Source organism: Hylobates moloch, unplaced genomic scaffold, assembly GCF_009828535.3.
Source record: "Hylobates moloch isolate HMO894 unplaced genomic scaffold, HMol_V3 SCAFFOLD_10, whole genome shotgun sequence".
NCBI classification, from domain to species: domain Eukaryota; kingdom Metazoa; phylum Chordata; class Mammalia; order Primates; family Hylobatidae; genus Hylobates; species Hylobates moloch.
In genome coordinates, this window is record NW_026652285.1 from 44,758,361 (window position 1) to 44,779,059 (window position 20,699).

The 20,699-nt window shown below is 39.6% G+C and overlaps 1 protein-coding gene across 1 annotated transcript in view; it reads right to left on the reverse strand.

Moving 5' to 3' along the window:
- Positions 1-20,699, reverse strand: part of CEMIP2 (cell migration inducing hyaluronidase 2) — an 85,870-nt gene that overhangs the window by 38,168 nt on the left and 27,003 nt on the right. The window contains exons 5-12 of the mRNA XM_032164285.2: positions 17,953-18,122; positions 11,767-11,955; positions 9,335-9,504; positions 7,673-7,882; positions 7,015-7,220; positions 6,812-6,881; positions 2,524-2,652; positions 13-101 (exon numbers count right to left, since the gene is read on the reverse strand). Coding sequence (XP_032020176.1) covers positions 13-101; positions 2,524-2,652; positions 6,812-6,881; positions 7,015-7,220; positions 7,673-7,882; positions 9,335-9,504; positions 11,767-11,955; positions 17,953-18,122 — 1,233 coding nt within the window. The remainder of the gene's footprint in view (positions 1-12; positions 102-2,523; positions 2,653-6,811; positions 6,882-7,014; positions 7,221-7,672; positions 7,883-9,334; positions 9,505-11,766; positions 11,956-17,952; positions 18,123-20,699) is intronic.

Here is a 20,699-nt window from a genome sequence, read left to right on the forward strand (position 1 = left end):
AGCCAGCTTTACCTTGCACTATTGTCCAAACAGAGGTATTCCCTTGGGTCAGCAGCACTAGAGTTGGTTGTTTTGACACCTTTGTCAATAAATAAGCCAGCCTGAAAAATATAAATAATGGACTGGAATGAATATGAATCCCAACTTACAACAACATATACAATGATTCATGAAAACAGATTTTAGCTTATCACTTCTACCAAAAAAGGTGGGGCAGGGAATCAACAGCAAAGGTACCGTAAAAAAACAGCTACTTTCCTGGATATTTTCTACTCATTTAATGCATTTCACTCATTTAGTCATTCAACAAATACTTACTGGTAGGCACCCAGTGTTATACATTAGTTAACAAGAAAAATATGATCCTTGTTGTTGCTAACACAAAAACTAGCAGAAAGACATGCAATTAAATAATTACAATCCCAAACGATAAGCATATGATAAAGGAAGCAGATGAGGCTTGGGCAGAAGAGAAGGGCATCTGGAGGAAGGCTTTTTTGTGGGTGGAGGTGAGAGGATTCAGGGAATGTCTCCTAAAGGAAGTGACCTCTTAAAGCTGAAACCTGAAGGATGGAGAGAAATTAAATTAAATTTAATAAGAATATTAAATTTAAATGACATGAGTGGATGATTAGGTGTTAATTTGTTAAATTTGGAAATGATTGTCCAGGATAATACTTTATAGCCAAAGGAGATTGAATTCTTGGAATACTCAAAAAGAAACATGTCATTTTGGAATAACTCATAAACACATACATGCACACACAGGCACACACCCACATATGTGCACACACACACACTGGTCCTTATGGCTTCAACTGCTGATGCCTCCCGAATCTGTACTAGTCCAGGTTGGTCAGGCTTATCCTACTGCGTACTGAGTACCCTTTGAATGTCTTATGGACATAAATAAAACATGTTGCAAACTAAAATTCTTATTTTTAGGCCCAGACCTATTCCTGTATGTCTGTTTCAGTGAACGAAACTACTAGTCAGCTGTGGCCTGAACCAAAATATATGTCAGTTCACAAGGTCAGGAGTTCAAGACCAGCCTGGCTAAAATGGTGAAACCCTGTCTCTACTAAAAATGCAAAAATTAGCCGGGCATGGTGGCAGACGCCTGTAATCCCAGCTACTCAGAAGGCTGAGGCAGAGAATTGCTTGAACCCAGGAGGCAGAGGTTGCAGTGAGCTTTGATCGCACCACTGCACTCTAGCCTGGGTGACAGAGCAAGACTGTCTCAAAAAAAGAAAAAAAAAAAATCAATTAGAATGAAGTGCCTTTTATACTATTTACAATTAAGAAAATTTGAGGATTTCTACTATGAAATGCTATTTTCAATAAACATTAATCAACTATTCAGCTCACAAAAATCAGTTTTGTATAGTTTTTTCCTCAACTCTTCATCAAGTGATTCTAAGCTCTTCAAACTCTAACACACTTAGGTTTTTAAAGGATCCTCTGAGTATCATAAATGCAAAGTATTCCTTGAACTCTGGTGTGGGTCACATCAGGGTAAAGGATCTGGGCATTATACGTATAACAAAACATTAAAGTGTCTGTGAGCACAAAATAAACCACATGTATTTATCACCAGGGGGTGAAGGGTTAGAGCCAAATTTCACGAAAAAATTGAAACTCCTAATGGCCTTTAGCTTACTTGACTGTATCATTTTAAATTAGGTCAACTATTCTTAAGCAATATTTCTCTATTTATATAATTACTATAATGCCTAATAAGACACTCTACCAGCCACTGTGAATCAGAAGAAGAGATGAATTATGCTTATCAACCCCTAGAAGCATATTATTTAATGTGTACCTCCCTAGAAACAAGTAATGACATTAAAGATTGGAAAGAAGTTGAGAGGGAGGAATAGATGAGAAGAAACAAGAGAGAGGATGAGGACACGTGAATCAAATCCATTATGTAATTATTCAGGTTACAGGTGCATGTATGTGTTGCACATACCTGTATGCGCAATAGGTATGTATAAATGGAACGCTCTCTATACATCCTGAACAGGGAGGGGTTAGGTGTCTGTTTTTAATTACAAATTACTTTCTCTGATGACAAGTTCTGCCAAAAACTGACATTTCTCAGCTATAATCTACTACAGTTTGAATACATCCCCCAAAAAGCACGTGTTAGAAAGTGCAAAAGTATTGGGAGGTAGAGCCTAATGGGAGGTGTTTAGGTCATAACGGATTCACCCTCTCGAATGGATTAATGTTGACTATAAAAGAGCTTGAGGCAGCAAATTTGTTCTATTGCTCTCTCACCTTCTTCTTGCCCTTCTACCATGGATGACACAGCAAGAAGACCCTTACCAAAAGCTGTCCCCTTGATCTTGGACTTCTCAGCCTTCAGAACTGTGAGCCAAATAAATTTCTGTTCATTATAAGTTAACTAGTCTGTGATATTCTACTACAGCAGCACAAAGTGGACTAAAATATAATCACAATAGTTCATCCTTTACACTGTCTAGCATATGTACTAATTGTTAAAATTTAGAAACCTACCTTAAAATTTGAATGGACCCTGTTGTTATAAAATATACCCAATGGAGTGAGTTCTGGTTTTGCCAAGAGCTGCAATCCACTGGATTCCCCAGTAGGTTCCTTGTGGAATAAATACCACATTCCAGCATCCTACAAATGAAAGGACAAGCCCATTAAAAGCCTGATTTATACAGATATCTATGAAACACTCTCATAAACTAACTGCTTCATCAGCAAGTTTAATCTTTTTCACCTCAATTTTTCATTATTGCAGGTTCAGAAGTGACAATAAAAACTTGTACACACATCTCACAGTGGTTATATCATGTATTTTTTTAAAAAGCAATTTTAAAAAAAATATTATTTAATTTTGCTTGCAGTATTGGACAGAAGAGAAATAATTGGCTGGTATAAAAATTCACTTTCAAAACTTTTCCATCATTATCTACATTAAAAGTTATGCAGAATTAAAACCAAATTGGCTTTCCATGTGACCAAGACAGCACAGCCATTAAGCAATATGGTTTTTATCTGTTTACCTCAAAACCTGTTCAATAGATGAGTCATGCCTATTAAACAACTGTACACCAGCACGCAGAGATCACTGACTTCTTTCAAACAAGTCTAATGCCCTTCCTGTCCCGAGGCAAATTTTTGCCAAAGAAAAAAAAACCCACCACACGTATGAATCAGGATGCTGTCTCCGGCTGGGCCCTGTCTGTTCAATTTCAGTATTACTCACCTTAATAGGAACAGAACAGTTTAAAATTTTTTGACACTCAAAAATGAGACATAAAAATGGAAATAAATGTTAATTCCCATGACAATTCTTTATTTTACAACTCAATTAAAAACCAGCCCAATGTGAAGGACAACTTCACTTTATGGAACTTCGATTAAATAGTTTGTTAAAACTTAATCATACAGTGTAAAAGGACAGCATTAATTCAAATTCAGCACATATTTATTTAGTGCTCATTATGTGCCAGGTATACAGTAAGACTATTCTCAAATAATTCATAGTCTAATAAGAAATATAGAGATAATTAAAATATACCTAAGAAGTACTTACTAGCTGTAACAAATTGGGAGGAGAGATGAGAGAGGAATTATGGAAAACATATATATATATATCTACACACCAAAATGAATGCCATGTGTAACATTTTCCATGATAAAAATTTACAAATGGGTCTTAATAAAACAAACTACTCTGAAAAATGTTTGCTACTTCAACTCTTCTGGGCACAAAACAGACAAGTCGACGGGATAAGACCTGGAGGGTCAGAAGAAAACTCCATACCATAACCCATAAGCTGAGGGCAGAGTGGACAATCCTAGGATACGATGGAGATGGAGATGGGAGTGGGACAGGGATAAGGGAGTAGCAGCTGTTTCCTGTTAAAACACAGTGGTGTCAACACAGGTAAAAGGAGCTTTGTAAAGGGCAGTGGAAAGGTACAATGAAAAAATGGTTTGATTTACTTTGGGAGGAAAAACCCTGCCCAAATTAGCTTTTACTGGAACAGTTTTTCTAGAGAGAAAATAAACAGCTCACAGAATAAAAAGGAAGAACATACATGCAATGCTTTCTTCTTTTCTCACATGAGCCACAGTAAGGGTATCTAGCAGCCTCACCTTCTATTTTTCATAAACTCTCAGCAATTTGCTTTAATCTTCAAGCCCTGACTTCTAAAAAGAGCTAAAAGAAATCTTTGTTCTGGCTGTTGACGCATAATGTCACATAGATCAGAAGATGGCTGTGCATCAACTTCTTGGTCATCTCTACTCAAAAACTCACTTTCCAGTTAGAAACTCTAGCACAAACCTCATACAGGCTCAACAAATATTTGATGAAAAATGAATGAATGAAAACCTAAAATGATCAAATGTCTGGGTTTCTGCCCTGTCAAATAAGAATCTTCAATTGACAGGGACCTTCAGATTATGTTTTATGTTTTTAAAGAAAATAATAGATATGAGTTCAAACCGTCACCCACTGATGCCTTTTTTCTTGTTATCTCAAATAAATACTCCCTTCAACTAATCTTTTGCTTCATCTTAGCAAAAAATGCTAGGTATTTATTTCCTTCTAAAAACTTTAAATAGCCATGAGGTATAAATATGAATATTTAGGTATCACTGCAAATTTCATTTTTTTAATTGCAGTCTTCAACACAGTTAAAATCTCGATAGCATACTATCTTAAAAGATTCATTTAGCGGCTGGGTGCGGTGGCTCACGCCTATAATCACAGCACTTTGGGAGGCCAAGGCGGGCAGATCACCTGAGGTCAGGAGTTCGAGACCAGCCTGGCCAATATGGTGAAACCCCATCTCTACTAAAAATACAAAAATTAGCCAGGCGTGGTGGCAGGCGCCTGTAATCCCAGCTACTCGGGAGGCTGAGGCAGGAGAATCGCTTGAACACAGGAGGCGGAGGTTGCAGTGAGCCAACACTGTGCCACTGCACTCCAGCCTGGGGGACAGAGTGAGACTTCGTCTCAAAAAAAAAAAAAAAAAGATTCATTTAGCCTGAGTATGGTGGCTCATGACTGTAACCCTAAAACTTTGGGAGGCTAAGGCAAGTGGATAGCTTGAGCCCCGAAGTTCGAGACCTGTCTAGGCAATAGAGCAAAACCTTTTCTCTCTCTCTCTCTCTCTAGATATATATATATATACACATATATATCTTTATATATATATACACATATATATCTTTATATATATACATATATATCTTTATATATATACATATATATCTTTATATATATATACACACATATATCTTTATATATATATATAAAATCAGCAGGTGTGATGGCATGTGCCTGTAGTATCAGCTACTCAGAAGGCTGAGGTGGGAAGATGGCTTGAGCCCAGGAGGCAGAGGGTGCAGTAAGCCAAGGTCACACCACTACACTTCAACCTGGGTGACAGAGCAAGACCCTGTCTCAGGGAGAAAAAAAAAAGATTCATTTAGGTTTTAAATTAGCAGTTTTAATAACACTAAAACTCTCAATAATAAATACAAATTTCTCCAAACTTATCCAGGGGACATTTCTACTCCCCAAAAATATCATTTAGTCTCTTAAAAATTATTCTCATGTGTGTCTTAATTCATCATAATGAGTTTTGCTGCTTTCCCAAGGAAATGAAATTCCCACGTGTATATAAAGCCTTACATTCAACAAAAGGGTGTGCCCCCTGACCAGAGTGACAACTGTCATGGTACTCTCCAAAATAATCCATTCTCATAAAGAAAAGCTAAGGCTTTTTTGTGGGGTTTTTTTGTTTTTGTGTGTGTGTGTTTTTACTGACATGGGGTCTCACTCTGTTACCCGGGCTGGAGTACAGTGGCGCAATCTTGGCTCACAGCAGCCTCCACCTCCTGGGCTCAAGTATCCTCCCACCCCAGCCTCCCAAGTTGCTGGGACAATAGGAACGCCCCAGTAGGCCTGGCTTTTTTGTGGGGGGATGAACGGGGAGGTGAAGATTGGGTTTCGCCATGTTGCCCAGGCTGGTCTCGAACTCCTGAGCTCAAGTGATCCAACTGCCTCGGCTTCCCAAAGTGCTGGGATTACAGGCGTGAGCCACTGTGCCTGACCTAAGCCTATTTTTATCAACACCCTGAAATTGAAATTATCAGTTACTTGGCCACGTATGACTTAAATATGAGAAGCCAGAAAGGTTGTACCTAATATACCAAAAATACACTCTGGAAATAACATAACCCTAGTGATTAGCCCACTTCTTTTCTCCCTTTGGCATCTCTCTTATTAAACTCATAGATACTAATGGGCACAGGCTGGGCACGGTGGCTCATGCCTGTAATCCCAGCACTTTGGGAGGCCAAGGTGGGCAGATCACAAGGTCAGGAGATTGAGACCATCCTAACAAGGTGAAACCCCAACTCTACTATAAATACAGAAAATTAGCCGGGCATGGTAGCAGGCGCCTGTGGTCCCAGCTACTCAGGAGGCTGAGGCAGGAGAATGGAGTGACCCCGGGAAGCGGAGCTTGCAGTGAGCCGAGATCACGCCACTGCACTCCAGCCTGGGCAACAGACCGAGACTCTGTCTCAAAAAAAAAAAAAAAGATTACAAAAAAGATACTAATGGGCACAAAGAATTTAGGAGAAATAGAATAATCATCTGTACCATATTCTGCTCTCAGCTAAACAAGTAGTACCAGAAAACAATGTCATGCTTGGGTTACACTGGCACACATGACATTAAATCGAAATAAACCAGACTATTTATAAACAAGAAAAACATTAAAACATCTGAGGTCACTTTAACATTATTTACCTGTGAGCCTGCAGCTGCATTATTAATCAGATTATTGTTGGGATGAGCAATCCAGAAAGTCGAAACAGCCCTGCAAGGCATTTTTCAAGGTGATTTAAACATTCTTCATAAAAACTCCTGCCCACTAAAAACTTCCCCCAAAACCTCTTCCCCAAAAGTCAAAGGCCTTGACGCATGGGTTTTTCTCTCTGCCAATTACTCACATACAGTCAGTGGCAGGCACAGGAATGTAATTTCCAAACACTTTATCTCGCATGGTGGTGCACATGGAGTTGTTCCTATCAGTGGGCAGGAGAGTGCCCGGCTTGGTGAGGAGCCCCAGATTGTGGAACAAAGTATTCCTCTGTTCAATACCATCTTCCAAAAAGAAACAATGGCCTAGTGTGTCAAATCCAATGGTGTCTTTTATCTGCAGAAATAGAAGTATATTAATGTCACTGGTAACAAGACTGATTGTGATTTAAGTGACAAGCGCTATTCAGTGTAGCATGTTCAGTACAAATGGAAAAACAGGTTTGAACCTTAGCAGAATGGGCAAAGTAAAATGTCAGGCTTAATTTATCTCTGAAGGAGATAATCTGCTTGGGTCCCACAGGGGAAAAAAAATAAAAATAAATTGTAAATAAATAAATAAAAATAAAATACAAAATATAAAATTGAATTAAATTTTAAAAAGGATACTCTGGGTGGTTGGAAAGGTAGGCTTCCTTCAGACAGAAAAATCTTGGAATGCTCAAAAAAGGCAGGACAGAGCAAGGCATATGGCTAAACAGTTTACTTATATAAAATTGAGAAGACATGAGAATTAAAGAGAGTTAGCTATTTCAATAATATGGGTTGACCTAATGTGAGGCTACTTACTAGCAAGCCATTTGTCCCATGCACAGTGATGCACCTTGAGAAGCTGTGATGAATAGACAGGCCGTCCACAAATGTTGCGTGTCTGTAACCTCCTTTATAATCCACGTCTCCACACAGGTGAAAATGAACAGGATATCGCCCCATCTGCTGCTGACCCATGTGTTTCAATTCCACATAAGAAAGATGGACTGAAGTAAAATTTTTCATTATCTGTAAGTCAAGGTACTAAAATCAAACTCATACTTTTCAGAATAGGGAAGTAACAAAAAATATTGTTTTAGTAGAAAACATCCAAAGGAGAATACTTATTAAAACATTCGATTTTCTTTTGCATCCTGTTTTCCCAGATTGCCAGTTAATAATTTAGCAAATGCTTCTTTACAAAAGCAAATGCTTTAAAGAGCCACAAAAATGGCCTCCAATTAGGAATAAAGGCAAATGTAATCAGGAAAGCTGCGATAATGATCTCTACGTAAGTGTTTTGACTTGTTCAAATATTTTGGTCATTCCCAGTCTCGTCTTGTTCTTTCACTTCTATAACCTCCATCAGAGTCTGATAAATAGTTATTTATTTCTAGATCCTCCCCAGTGTTTTAGTTAGCACATAATATTGTTGGCTTAAGTTATTTTTAAAAGTTCTTCTGTGATCCAAAGTTTGAGCACTCTCAATATTTTTAAACCCTAGATTTTCAATCATATTACTAAAAACAAGGGAATAGTACTGATCAACATTTCAGAAATCCTTGTAACAGGCGGGGTACAGTGGCTCACACCTAGCACTTTGGGAGGCCAAGGTAGGGAAATTGCTTGAGCGCAGGAGTTCAATACCAGCCTGGGCAACATGGCAAAACTTTGTCTCAAAAAAAAAAAAAAAAAAAATACAAAAATTAGCCAGGCGCAGTGGTGTACACCTGTAGTCCCAGCTATTTGGCAGGGCTGAGGTGAGAGGATCACTTGATCCCAGGATATTGAGGCCACAGTCAGTTGTGATCATGCCACTGCACTCCATCCTGGGTGACAGAATGAGACTGTATCTCAAAAAAAAAAAAAAAAAAAAAAATCCTTGTAACAGAAATGCTACTTACAACCACAGCCTACTCAATGCACAAAAAGTGATTTAAAAACACATATAGCCAAAATGCAGCCCAGCAGTCCAACAAATTAGTATATATTAATAGAATACTGCCTAGCATATAGTAAGTGCTCAAAATTTTTCCAGAACAAAAATTTGCATACAAAAAATATTTTTATAGAAACATATTTTGCATGTGCTTGCTAGTATTGCTAACTCTTTGGTAATATTATGCTTTTCAAAAAACTAATTGATTCTTTCAGAAATCACATGCATGGATACCAACCAAGAGCCTTCGGGTTTTTTTTTTGTTTGTTTGTTTGTTTTGTCTCTGTAATTGGTTCTTCCCAATATATTGATTTGACTTTTCATGGAACAATTCTTAAATGGTTTAACTAGAGGTCCAGGTCAACTAACTGAAGTCATAACTTTCTATTTTAAACATCTAAAACCTCCTCATTGTAATTTGAGAAACAAAACATGATTTGCTTTTAATATCCATTTATATCTCGTTCCAAAACTTGACAGTTTCTTCAAACACATATTTAGCAACCAGGATTTCAAAGAAATAGTCAAATCCTTTTGCCTACCATAACGTGCCCCCCAAAGGTATCATAATCAAAAAATTGGCACTGATTTTCTGCGTAGCACGAGTCCTCCACTTCTCCTTGGATCACAATATTCCGGGTAAGAATTCCAACCTCAGCTCTCATGTCTACACCGTCTATGATCTCACCCATGTGCAGGAACTGAGGGGTTTCTGGTTGATATGACCAAGGAAAAAAAGAATATTAGAACAAAGAAAACAGAAACTCACTTCAAAAAGACATTCTCTTCATTCCATAACCCCAAGATGATCCTGACAACTTATCATCTGCTCCCATTCTCTGACACCTCAGAGTCAGAATCCCAGGACACAGGGATTTTGTTTGTTTGTTTTTTGTTTTGTTTTTTTTTTTGTGAGACAGAGTCTCACTCTGTCCCCCAGGCTGGAGTGCAGTGGCATGATCTTGGCTCACTGCAAGCTCTGCCTCCCGGGTTCATGCCATTCTCCTGCCTCAGCCTCCCAACACAGGGAATTTAAAGATTATCTAGTCCAGCCCCCACCCACTGCCTGAACCCTCACTACTAACTGTTCTGCCAATTCTCAAACCCACACACTGACAGAAAGCTTGTTCCTTCCTGAAGCAGCTCGATCCTCCCTTCAACAGCACTAATAATCTGGAATCTAATGATCCATCCCAGTTTCTGTCCATAAGCTCTTGGTCTCCTCCCTTAGGGCATATGAAGAACCAAATGCATGGTGAGTCCATAAAACAAATGGTGTGTAGATATTAATATCAGGGTGTCAAATTGTTTACGCTTTTACCTGAAAGCTAAAGTAATCTGCAACTGGACATTAACAATAGATAAATTACCATCTTTTCTTTCTCATTTCTTCTTATTTTATGTTATTATGCATTCTTTTAAATTCCCACATTTACTGGAAGTGTAGAAGCACTTTAATAATGAGCTTTTCACTGATGAGCTTATTATATAAACTCAGAAAGGAAAAATACACATCAATCATGGGAGGACAGTTCATGAAGACTCATCATGCAGACGTGTTAACAAGAATTGGAATTTCCAAAAAAATTAATGCCAGATGGTATCATAGTTGTGGGGGTTTTTTGTTGGTGGCAGTGTTCTTGTTTTGTTTATGCCCTGTATTATCAAGAAGGAAAAGTACAATGTTGAATGAAGCACAGGGAAAAAAGGCCAAGTGAGCCAATCACTATTTTTTTCCAAAGCAGAAAATTTTTCCTTAAATGTTGAAGCTCTACCTATTACTCTAAATTAGTGAAAAACTAAAGAAGCACTTACTTGTTACTGTAAACTCTTTTGTTTTATACCATAAATGTATAATCTTGAGTTCAAAAGAAAAGCAATAGAATGAGTGAAATGCACAATGAATCCCATAAATGAAGCAATGTACAAAGGGGCTATGCCTAGTACCAGGCTCAAGATGAGTGCCCGGTAAGTGTCAGGCATTCTTTCAATATGCAACTTACAGTAAGAATTTCTTTGTGTAGTCTTTTTTTTTTTTTTTGAGACGCAGTCTCGCTCTGTCTCCCAGGCTGCAGTGCAGTGACATGATCTCAGCTCACTGCGACCTTCGCCTCCTGGGTTCAAGTGATTCTCCTGCCTCAGCCTCCCTAGCAGCTGGGATTACAAGCCTTGTGCCACCATGCCCAGCTAATGTTTTTTGTATTTTTAGTAGGGATGGGGTTTCACCATATTGGCCAGGCTGGTCTCAAACGCCTAACCACAAGTGATCCACTTGCCTCAGCCTCCCAAAGTGCTGGGATTATAGGTGGGAGCCACCGCTCCTAGCCAGGAAATGTAGTCTTATGAAAATACCTATTTGATTCCATTTTAAATATTAGTGAGATCTTTTTTTATGCTAATCAAATAGGCACTCGAAAACCATAGGATTTCTTTTAATTAAGAAATACTTCTATTAATAAATGGATCTCATTCATCATTGGGTTTACTATTATCTGATAATAGAAAATTAATACAAAAGAAAATGGAGGGGAGGCAGGGGGAGGGAGAGCATCAGGAAAAATAGCTAATGCATGCTGGGCTTAATACTTAGGTGAAGGGTTGGTAGGTGCAGCAAACCACCATGGCACACGTTTACCTATGAATGAACCTACACATCCTGCACATGTACCCCAGAACTTAAAATAATGGAAAAGACCTTGGAAAATCAATTCCTCTAGTTGAGATCTCTTTTTTTTTATACAAAGGAACTAAAGCAATATGTATCATTAGCAGCAAGAATATTGCTCAATAGCTATTTTTATCTAACATTCCCTGGAATCTAGTGTTTGATGCACTCCAGCTACGACTTTCAATACTGATGATGGTGATGGTGGTGGTGGTGGTGAAGGTAGTGATTGAGAGGAAAAAGGATTCCAGGAATCAAATCCCAAGAAAATAGTGTGTTTCCCAAGAAGTACTCTAAGCAGTTTAATACCTTTGACTTTGACCTGAAAATGGCTGCATTCAGAACAGGGAAGAAGAGTGAACTCCTCTGCTTGGTACATCGAATAGTCTGTGCTTGCGACCACAATCTGGTCTCCAGGTTTCCAACTACTAACATCATCTAGCAAATTTAGCTTCACTCCGTCTACAACCTCTACCCGGAAACCTGAAAGAGAAACGCCTAAACCAAAAAAAAAAAAGAAAAGAAAAAGAAAGAGATACATTAACAATACTTTTTTCTCTCTAAAATCAACCCTCACACTGATTCACAAATAAAAAGTTAACCACGATTCAGCAAATTTTTATGCATGCTACCATGTATTAGTCACTCTACAGATATAAATAATAAAAATATGAAAACAGAGCGATCCCTGCCCTCAAGGGGAGAAAGCCCCACGTATCTCTAGCCATGAAGGAACATAAGATGTCACCTTAGTAAACTATTATTTTATAATTTTGAAGAAGGCTCTAGATCCCCAAATCTCTTGCTATATTCAACTCAGTGCAACAACTGTTATACTGACCCCAAACAATTCTAATATGTGACAAGTACATATATTCCAGCAGAAGTTGTCAAGCAGAGGATAGGTCTGTAATAAATACCCAGTGCTTCAAGTTGATCCAAGCACAGAAAAATGGATAGGACATTAGCACACTAACAATCTTAATTTTTTTTTTTTTTTTTGGTTTTTTCTTTTTTTTTTTTTTTATTATACTTCAGGGTTTTAGGGTACATGTGCACAATGTGCAGGTTTGTTACATATGTATCCATGTGCCATGTTGATTTCCTGCACCCATTAACTCGTCATTTAGCATTAGATGTATCTCCTAATGCTGTCCCTCCCCCCTCCCCCAACCCCACAACAGTCCCCGGAGTGTGATGTTCCCCTTCCTGTGTCCATGAGTTCTCATTGTTCAATTCCCACCTATGAGTGAGAACATGCAGTGTTTGGTTTTTTGTCCTTGCGATAGTTTACTGAGAATGATGTTTTCCAGTTTCATCCATGTCCCTACAAAGGACACGAACTCATCATTTTTTATGGCTGCATAGTATTCCATGGTGTATATGTGCCACATTTTCTTAATCCAGTCTATCGTTGTTGGACATTTGGGTTGGTTCCAACTCTTTGCTATTGTGAATAGTGCCGCAATAAACATACGTGTGCATGTGTCTTTATAGCAGCATGATTTATACTCCTTTGGGTATATACCCAGTAATGGGATGGCTGGGTCAAATGGTATTTCTAGTTCGAGATCCCTGAGGAATCGCCACACTGACTTCCACAATGGTTGAACTAGTTTACAGTCCCACCAACAGTGTAAAAGTGTTCCTATTTCTCCACATCCTCTCCAGCACCTGTTGTTTCCTGATTTTTAAATGATGAATAAGAATTTGTGGGTCAGGCGTGGTGGTTCACACCTGTAATCCCAGCACTTCAGGAGGCCAAGGCAGGAGGATCACTTGAGCTCAGCAGTTCAAGACCAGCCTGGGCAACATAGTGAGACCCCTGTCCCTACAAAAAACATTGGCCAGGCATGGTGGTGTGTGCCTATATCCCCAGCTCCTTGGGCAGCTGAGGTGGGAGGACTGCTTGAGCCAGGAAGGTTAAGGCTGTGGTGAGCTATGATCGGGCCACCACATTCTAGCCTATGAGACACAGCAAGACCCTGTCTCAAAAATAAGTAAATACATAAAATAACAATTTGTGGCTGGGCACAGTGGCTCACGCCTATAATCTCAACAATTTGAGAGGCCGATGCCAGTGGATCACTGGAGCCCAGGAGTTCAAGACTAGCTTGAGCAACAGAGCGAGGCCACATCTCTACAAAATATTTTTAGAAGTAGCTGGGCATGGTGGCACACGCTTGTGGTCCCAGCTACTTGGGAGTCTGAGGTGGGAGGATCACTTGAGCACAGCAGTTTGAGGCTGCAGTGAGCCATGACTGTGCCACTGCACTCCATCCTAGGCAACAAAGCAAGATCTTCTCTCAAAAAAGTAACATAAAAATCTGTCTCAGAAAACCCTTCATCTCTGTGCCTTTGCTCATGCTTTATTCTTCCCCTAAAATGTCCTTCCATTCTTCTTGACCAACCAACATACTGTCCTTTTTATGAAGTTCAGGCAATTCTTTAAAGACTTCCCAAACATCCTTGTTGGAAGCAACCTCTCTCTCTCTGGTATTCTCTCAGTATACTGCCTGGTATTGTTCATACCTTCCCAGTGGGAGGACTGCTCACCTCCTTGGAAGCTGCATCAGTGAAGGTAGCAGGATACATTATTTACATATGCACTACTCTGTCTTGTTTGTGGTATGTATCCACGGATGTCTACTGAATGGATGAGTATGACCAGTATGATCTGCAATGTAACCTGAGGTCACATGATGGTGCCCCTGTCCGACTCAGCTCCTTTGCTGGGATGATGTAAATTATGTAATCTAATGACTACTAATTACTGATCTTTCCTAATGTCTTCTTTGAAAGTCAAAGTTAGTTCCCAATTAAGCAGATAAGAACTGAAAATCTGATTCAACTTCATAACTTGGCTTCTTTAACATGCTATCCAGTATAGAAATGTTTTGTGCTTTTTAACATTCATAATATAATCTGTCATAAACCAAAAGCTGATTTAATGGAAATGTCTATGAAATAGATGAGAACTACTTCATAACATTGACAGAGAAGGAAAACATGACATTTCAAAAGATAGCTGTTCAATAAATATCTGTACTTCTACGTCGTCTTTCTAATTAACAGCATACTACCCTGTGGCTACTTTAAGATGCTGACTCTAGGATGGGCGTGGTGGCTTATTCCTGCAATCCCAACACTTTAGGCGGCTAGGGTGGGAGGATCACTGAGTCCAGGAGACCAGCCTGGGCAACACAGTGGGACTTCATCTCTACAAAAAAATAAAAAACTTGGCCAGGTTTGGTGGTGCATGCCTGTACTCCCAGATACTGGGAAGACTGCTTAAGCCCAGGAGGTCAAGGCTGCAGTGAGTTGTGATTGGACTACTGCACTCCAGCCTGGGAGACAAGAGTAAGACCTTTCTCAAAAAAAAAAAGGAAAAAAAAAAAAAAAAAAAGGAAAAATGATAAAGGTACTTTAGGAGGCCAAGGCAGGAGGATTTCTTGAGACCAGGAATTCAAGATTAGCCAACAAATTGAGATCTCATCTCTAAAGAGAGAAAGAAGGAAAGAGATAAACAGAGAAAGAGGAAAGAAAGAAAAGAAAAGAAAAGAAAAGAAAGAAAGAAAGAAAGAAAGAAAGAAGAAAGAAAGAAAGAAAAGCCTGTAATCCCAGCACTTTGGGAGGTCAAGGTGGGCAGATCACCTGAGGTCAGGAGTTCAAGACCAGCCTGGCCAACATGGTGAAATCCCGTCTCTACTAAAAATACAAAATTAGCCAGGTGTGGTGGCACGTGCCTGTAGTTCCAGCTACTCAGGAGGCTGAGGCAGGAGAATCGCTTGAACCCCAGTCTGGGTGACAGAGCGAGACTCTGTCTCAAAAAAGAAAAAAGAAAAGAAAAGAAAAAAATATGCTAACTCTAAGGGATGATGATATGAGTGAAAGAAGAACACGTTCACTTTGGAGAATCAAAAGTGGGGAAATTCAAGCAAGGAACAACCAATAATATGTATATTCTTACAGTCTTTAAAAAAAAATTATAGACATGGTCCCACTATGTTGCCCAGACCTAACTTTAAGTGATCCTCCCACTTCAAGCTCCCAAAGCTCTAAGATTATAAGCATGAGTCACCGTACCCGGCTCTGCCAACTATCCAGATAAAGCTTAACCTGGGCAAGTCTTGGATTCTGTTTTTGTACTCTTGATCTACCCTGCTTTTCTATCTCTATAAAGCACAGAAATAAAGTACCTAACAAATCTAAAATGTTTTCTGAACATATGTCTTGCATCCAGATACTAAAGCCTATAAGATTTTATACAAATAATAATATTAATAATAGTAATTCTAACAACAATAATGATAGGTAATAGTTGTTGAGATCCCACATGCAAAACCACCGTGAGAGACAGGAGCTATTATATTTATTAGAGATGAAGAAACCAAAGATCAGGGAGTTTGAATAACAGCTAAATATGGTAGAGCCCCCAATTTAAAGCTAATCTAATTCCAGAGCCCAATTTCTTCCAAAGCCTCTATATTATACTCTCCAAGAATCAAAACAAGCAGGTTAAGAACAAATAAAGAAAACCTCATGGAGGCAAAAACAACCCCTACCCCAAATTTCACATTTTTGCCAACAAAATTAATTCCCCTAAGAGCAATTAAGAAACATTCTTTTTTTCATATAAAATTTCAGTAATGCAACCACGCCTGTCATCCCAGCACTTTGGGAGGCTGAGATCGACGGATCGCTTGAGGTCAGGAGTTGGAGACCAGCCTGGCCAACATGGTGAAACTCTGTTTCTAATAGAAATACAAAAAAATTAGCCAGGCGTGGTGGCACGCACCTGTAATCCCAGCTACTTGGGAGCCTGAGGCAGGAGAATTGCTTGAAACCAGGAGGTAGAGTCTGCAGTGAGCGGAAATCACACCACTGCACTCCAGCCTGGGTGACAGAACAAGACTCCATCTCAAAAAAAAAAAAAAAAAATTCAGTAATGCTTTAGAAAGAGATGACTAACTGGGTGTGGTGGCTCATGCCTGTAATCCCAGTACTTTGGGAGGCTGAGGTGGGTGGATCACAAGGTCAGGAGTTCAAGACCAGCCAAGCCAAGATGGTGAAACCCCATCTCTACTAAAAATACAAAAATTAGCCAGGCGTGGTGGTGGGCACCTGTAACACCAGCTATTTGGGAGGCTGAGGCAGATACTTGCTTGAACCTGGGAGGCAGAGGTTGCAGTGAGCCGAGATCAGGCCACTACACTCCAGCCTGGGCAACAGAGTGAGACTCCGTTTCCAAAAAAAAAAAAAAGATGACTACTAGACAAATAAATTTTGATTTGCAAGATCACTAGAATTTGTTTCTTTCTGCTAAATTTTTTTAAAGCCAGAAGGTTAGATGGGGAAGATTTGTATTAGTCATTAACACATTTTTTCTTGGCTTTAAAAGAAAATCCTGTCTCAGATTATCTCCTACTAGCACTACTGAATGGGAAACATAAAAAAAAGTTCATTCTCTGATTCCTGAAGAAAATTTTCCACCTCTTCCAGAAAGAGTCACTGAGAACATGAGACATGAACAATATCTTACAATAGATAGCTAGAACATACCATCTTTCAGAAATGAGTAGTTATCACTAATATGGAAATGTAAATAACATTTCCTACAAAGGAAACGTTGACTAGAGGTCTGTCAGTAATTATCCCCTGTCTAGAATACCAGCTATTTGGGAGGCTGAGGCAGAGAATTGCTTGAACCTGGGAGGCAGAGGTTGCAGCGAGCCGAGACCATGCCACTGCACTCCAGCCTGGTTGACAGAGTGAGACTCTGTCTCAAAAAAAAAAGAAAAGAAACGAAAGGAAAAAAAAGATGACTACTTTTTTTTTTAGTGGTACTGGAGGCAGGACTACTAAACTCCACTTACAGGACAAAATTCCTGCTAAGAAACGCTTCTTATCCACCACCTATGCTTTTTGGCAGAGGCAAAGAAACAGCAGTCATCTTGGAGGCAGAAAGCTGGGGCTTGATTCCAGCTTCCTCATCCCTAATAGATCATCTCTTCACGCCAAGCCCAGAAGATTGTCTCTAGACTAGAGAATGGTCTATTCTAGTTTCAGCACCCCCAATTCAGCTTTGTTCTAAAACAAGCTTGTCCAACTCACAGCCCGTGGGCCACATGTGGCCCAGGATGGCTTTGAATGCAGCCCAATACAAATTCATAAACTTTCTTAAAACATTATCAGATTTTTTTTTTTTAGCCCATCAGCTATCATTAGTGTTACTGTATTTTATGCGTGGCCCAAGACAATTCTTCTTCCAATTTGGTCTAGGGAAGCCAAAAGATTGGAGACCCCTGTTCTAAAAGATTACTGGATTTTGTTCTAAAAGATCAAGCACAGTAGGAAAACTGTAAGTTTCAACTTCAACTAGTCGAGAAATCTAACCAGGCAGACTCTCATTAACATAATACTATTCTTAGAAAAAAAAAAATCTGTCATAATACTTATCAGTGTCTAACAAGAGTATAAACTCTACTTGCCTACCTTCGATCCATTCACTATAAGCTGTCACAGAGAACTTCTGGCCATCCACGGTAGAAAATTCTCTTTGGGCAAGAGCCTTCCCGCCACTGCTATGATTTTCATAGTTTCTCACAGATTCATTGCAAGAAGTGCTTCCACCATCAATGACACCAACTAAAGCCCAAGCTTGCCTAGAAGGAAAAAGAGCATGTGCATTTGATTACTTGTCATGGTATTCACGAAATCCCTGACAAAGATGTTATTACAGAGTGCTGTTTAATTCTCATATTTCATTTTTGTCAATCCCTAATGTTTTTTCTATATGAGGTTGCAATTCCAAACCTTGACTGCACCTAGTTTTCCTAGAAGGAAATGCGGCTACTTTTTAAATACTTGTTTGTCCAGCTCTGTAATAGGTGAAAGACCGATGACTACAATTTCAATTAATCATTGACTTACTTCCTCAATCCACATCCATATCACACATAACATTCTGGCCAAAATCCATTTACTTTCTTTTAAAATGATTATCACCTGCTCTCTTTTAAACTATCCATTCTATTAATACAATGTTCTCAAAAATCTCATTGCATAATAGAATTACCCAGGGAGTTTGAAAAATATATCAATGCACAGACCCCATCCCAGATAAAGGGAATCATGTTAAATAATTGCAAAAGGTTGGGTCCAGCATTTGTATGTCTGCAATAATTTATTTTTATTTTTCGGAGACAGGGTCTCACTATGTTTTTAAAGTTCCCAGGTGACTTGAACGTGCAGTTAGGCTTAAAAACCACTAAGTTTGGGCAGTGGTTCTCAAACTTCAGTATGCATCAGGATCAACTGATGCATGATGAAGAAATGAAGGCTGGGCTGAATTAGATTGCTGGCCCCACTCTCTCAGTTTCTGAGGTGGGACCAGAGAATTTGTATTTCTAACAGGTTACCAAATTATGTTAATGCTGCTGGTCAGGGCACCATACTTTGAAAACCCCTAAATTAGAGACTAGAAGTTACAGTAGTAATCATCAACCTTCAACAGCCTGGGAGTCTTATCCTTCTTTTATCCTTCTTCCTACAATAAATGATCTGAGGTGCGCCCCGGGTGTCAAGATTTTTTAAAGTCTCCAGGTGTGCAGGCAAGGTTGAGAACTGAGTTAGATTTTTTTTTTTTTTTTTTTTTTTTTTTTATGGAGTTTCGCTCTTGTTGCCCAGGCTGGAGTACAATGGCGCAATCTCGGCTCACCGCAACCTCCTGCCTCCCGGGTTCAAGCGATTCTCCCACCTCAGCCTCCCGAGTAGCTGGGATTATAGGCATATGCCACCACACCCGGCTAATTTTGTACTTTTAGTAGAGATAGGGTTTCTCCATGTTGGTCAGGTCGGTCTTAAACTCCCCACCTCAGGTGATCAGCCTGCCTCAGCCTCCCAAAGTGCTGAAATTACAGGCGTGAGCCACCGCAGCCAGCAGAGATTTCTTTTTTTCTTTTCTTTTTTTTTTTTTTTGAGACGGAGTCTCGCTCTGTCGCCCAGGCTGGAGTGCAGTGGCGCAATCTCGGCTCACTACAAGCTCCGCCTCCCGGGTTCGCGCCATTCTCCTGCCTCAGCCTCTCTGAGTAGCTGGGACTACAGGCGCCCGCCACCACGCCCGGCTAATTTTTTTTTGTATTTTTAGTAGAGACGGGGTTTCACCGTGGTCTCGACCTCCTGACCTCGTGATCTGCCCGCCTCGGCCTCCCAAAGTGCTGGGATTACAAGCGTGAGCCACTGCGCCCAGCCAGTAGAGATTTCTTAACGTTCCTAAATTAAATCAAAGCTGTAGAATCACTATCCAACAGATTTTAAATTTTATATACTATATGTCTATTTGTTGACAGCAACGTGTTTGAAAACACCATTATTTCTTTTTCTTTTTTCTTTTTTTTTTTTTTTTTTTTTGAGACAGACTCTCACTCTTGTCGCCCAGGCTAGAGTGCAATGGCGTGATCTTGGCTCACCGCAACCCCACCTGTGGGGTTCGAGCGATTCTCCTGCCTCAGCCTCCCAAGTAGCTGGGATTACCGGTGCCCACCACCACACCCAGCTAATTTTTGTATTTTTAATTTTTAGTAGAGACAGGGTTTCACCATGTTGGCCAAGCTGGTCCAGCACTCCTGCCCTCAGGTGATCGGACCTCCTTGGCCTCCTAAAATGCTTGGATTACAGGCGTGAGCCACCGCGCCCGGCCTAAAAACATTTCTGATACTAAATATCTGAGAGACATGCTCAAACTTGTGACCAAAAGCAATCAACGCAAAGGGACAATTTTTAAAAACCAGAAAATCTGTTTTAAGACTCCTGGTTTAAAACATGAAAAGAAAAATGTCAACTTCCTACTCTAGAAAAAAAATAACAGATGTAATCTGTGTCTGACAGATGGCTAGATATTCACAGATAAAAGTAAACCGAAGCATGCCTACACCCTTACAAATTCCACAGCCGCCCCTGTATGGATTAGCTACTCTTTGGAAGACAATGCTTTGTAGCTTTATTTATACCCCTGGATACAGCAGAAAGAATCAAATAAAGAATGTCTCAATATATTATCTCCTATTTGAGAGAAGAAAAGAGAGGAAGAATTATCACAGGCTTTCTTTCTTTACCAGAACTGCCTCAGCAACTATAAAACAATGTTCTCTCTCTTCTATTGACATTATCTCCAAAACACTCCTACTTCCCTCCTCCATTTGAGGGAAAATTTCAGCGCACCAGAACATTATCTTCAAAGG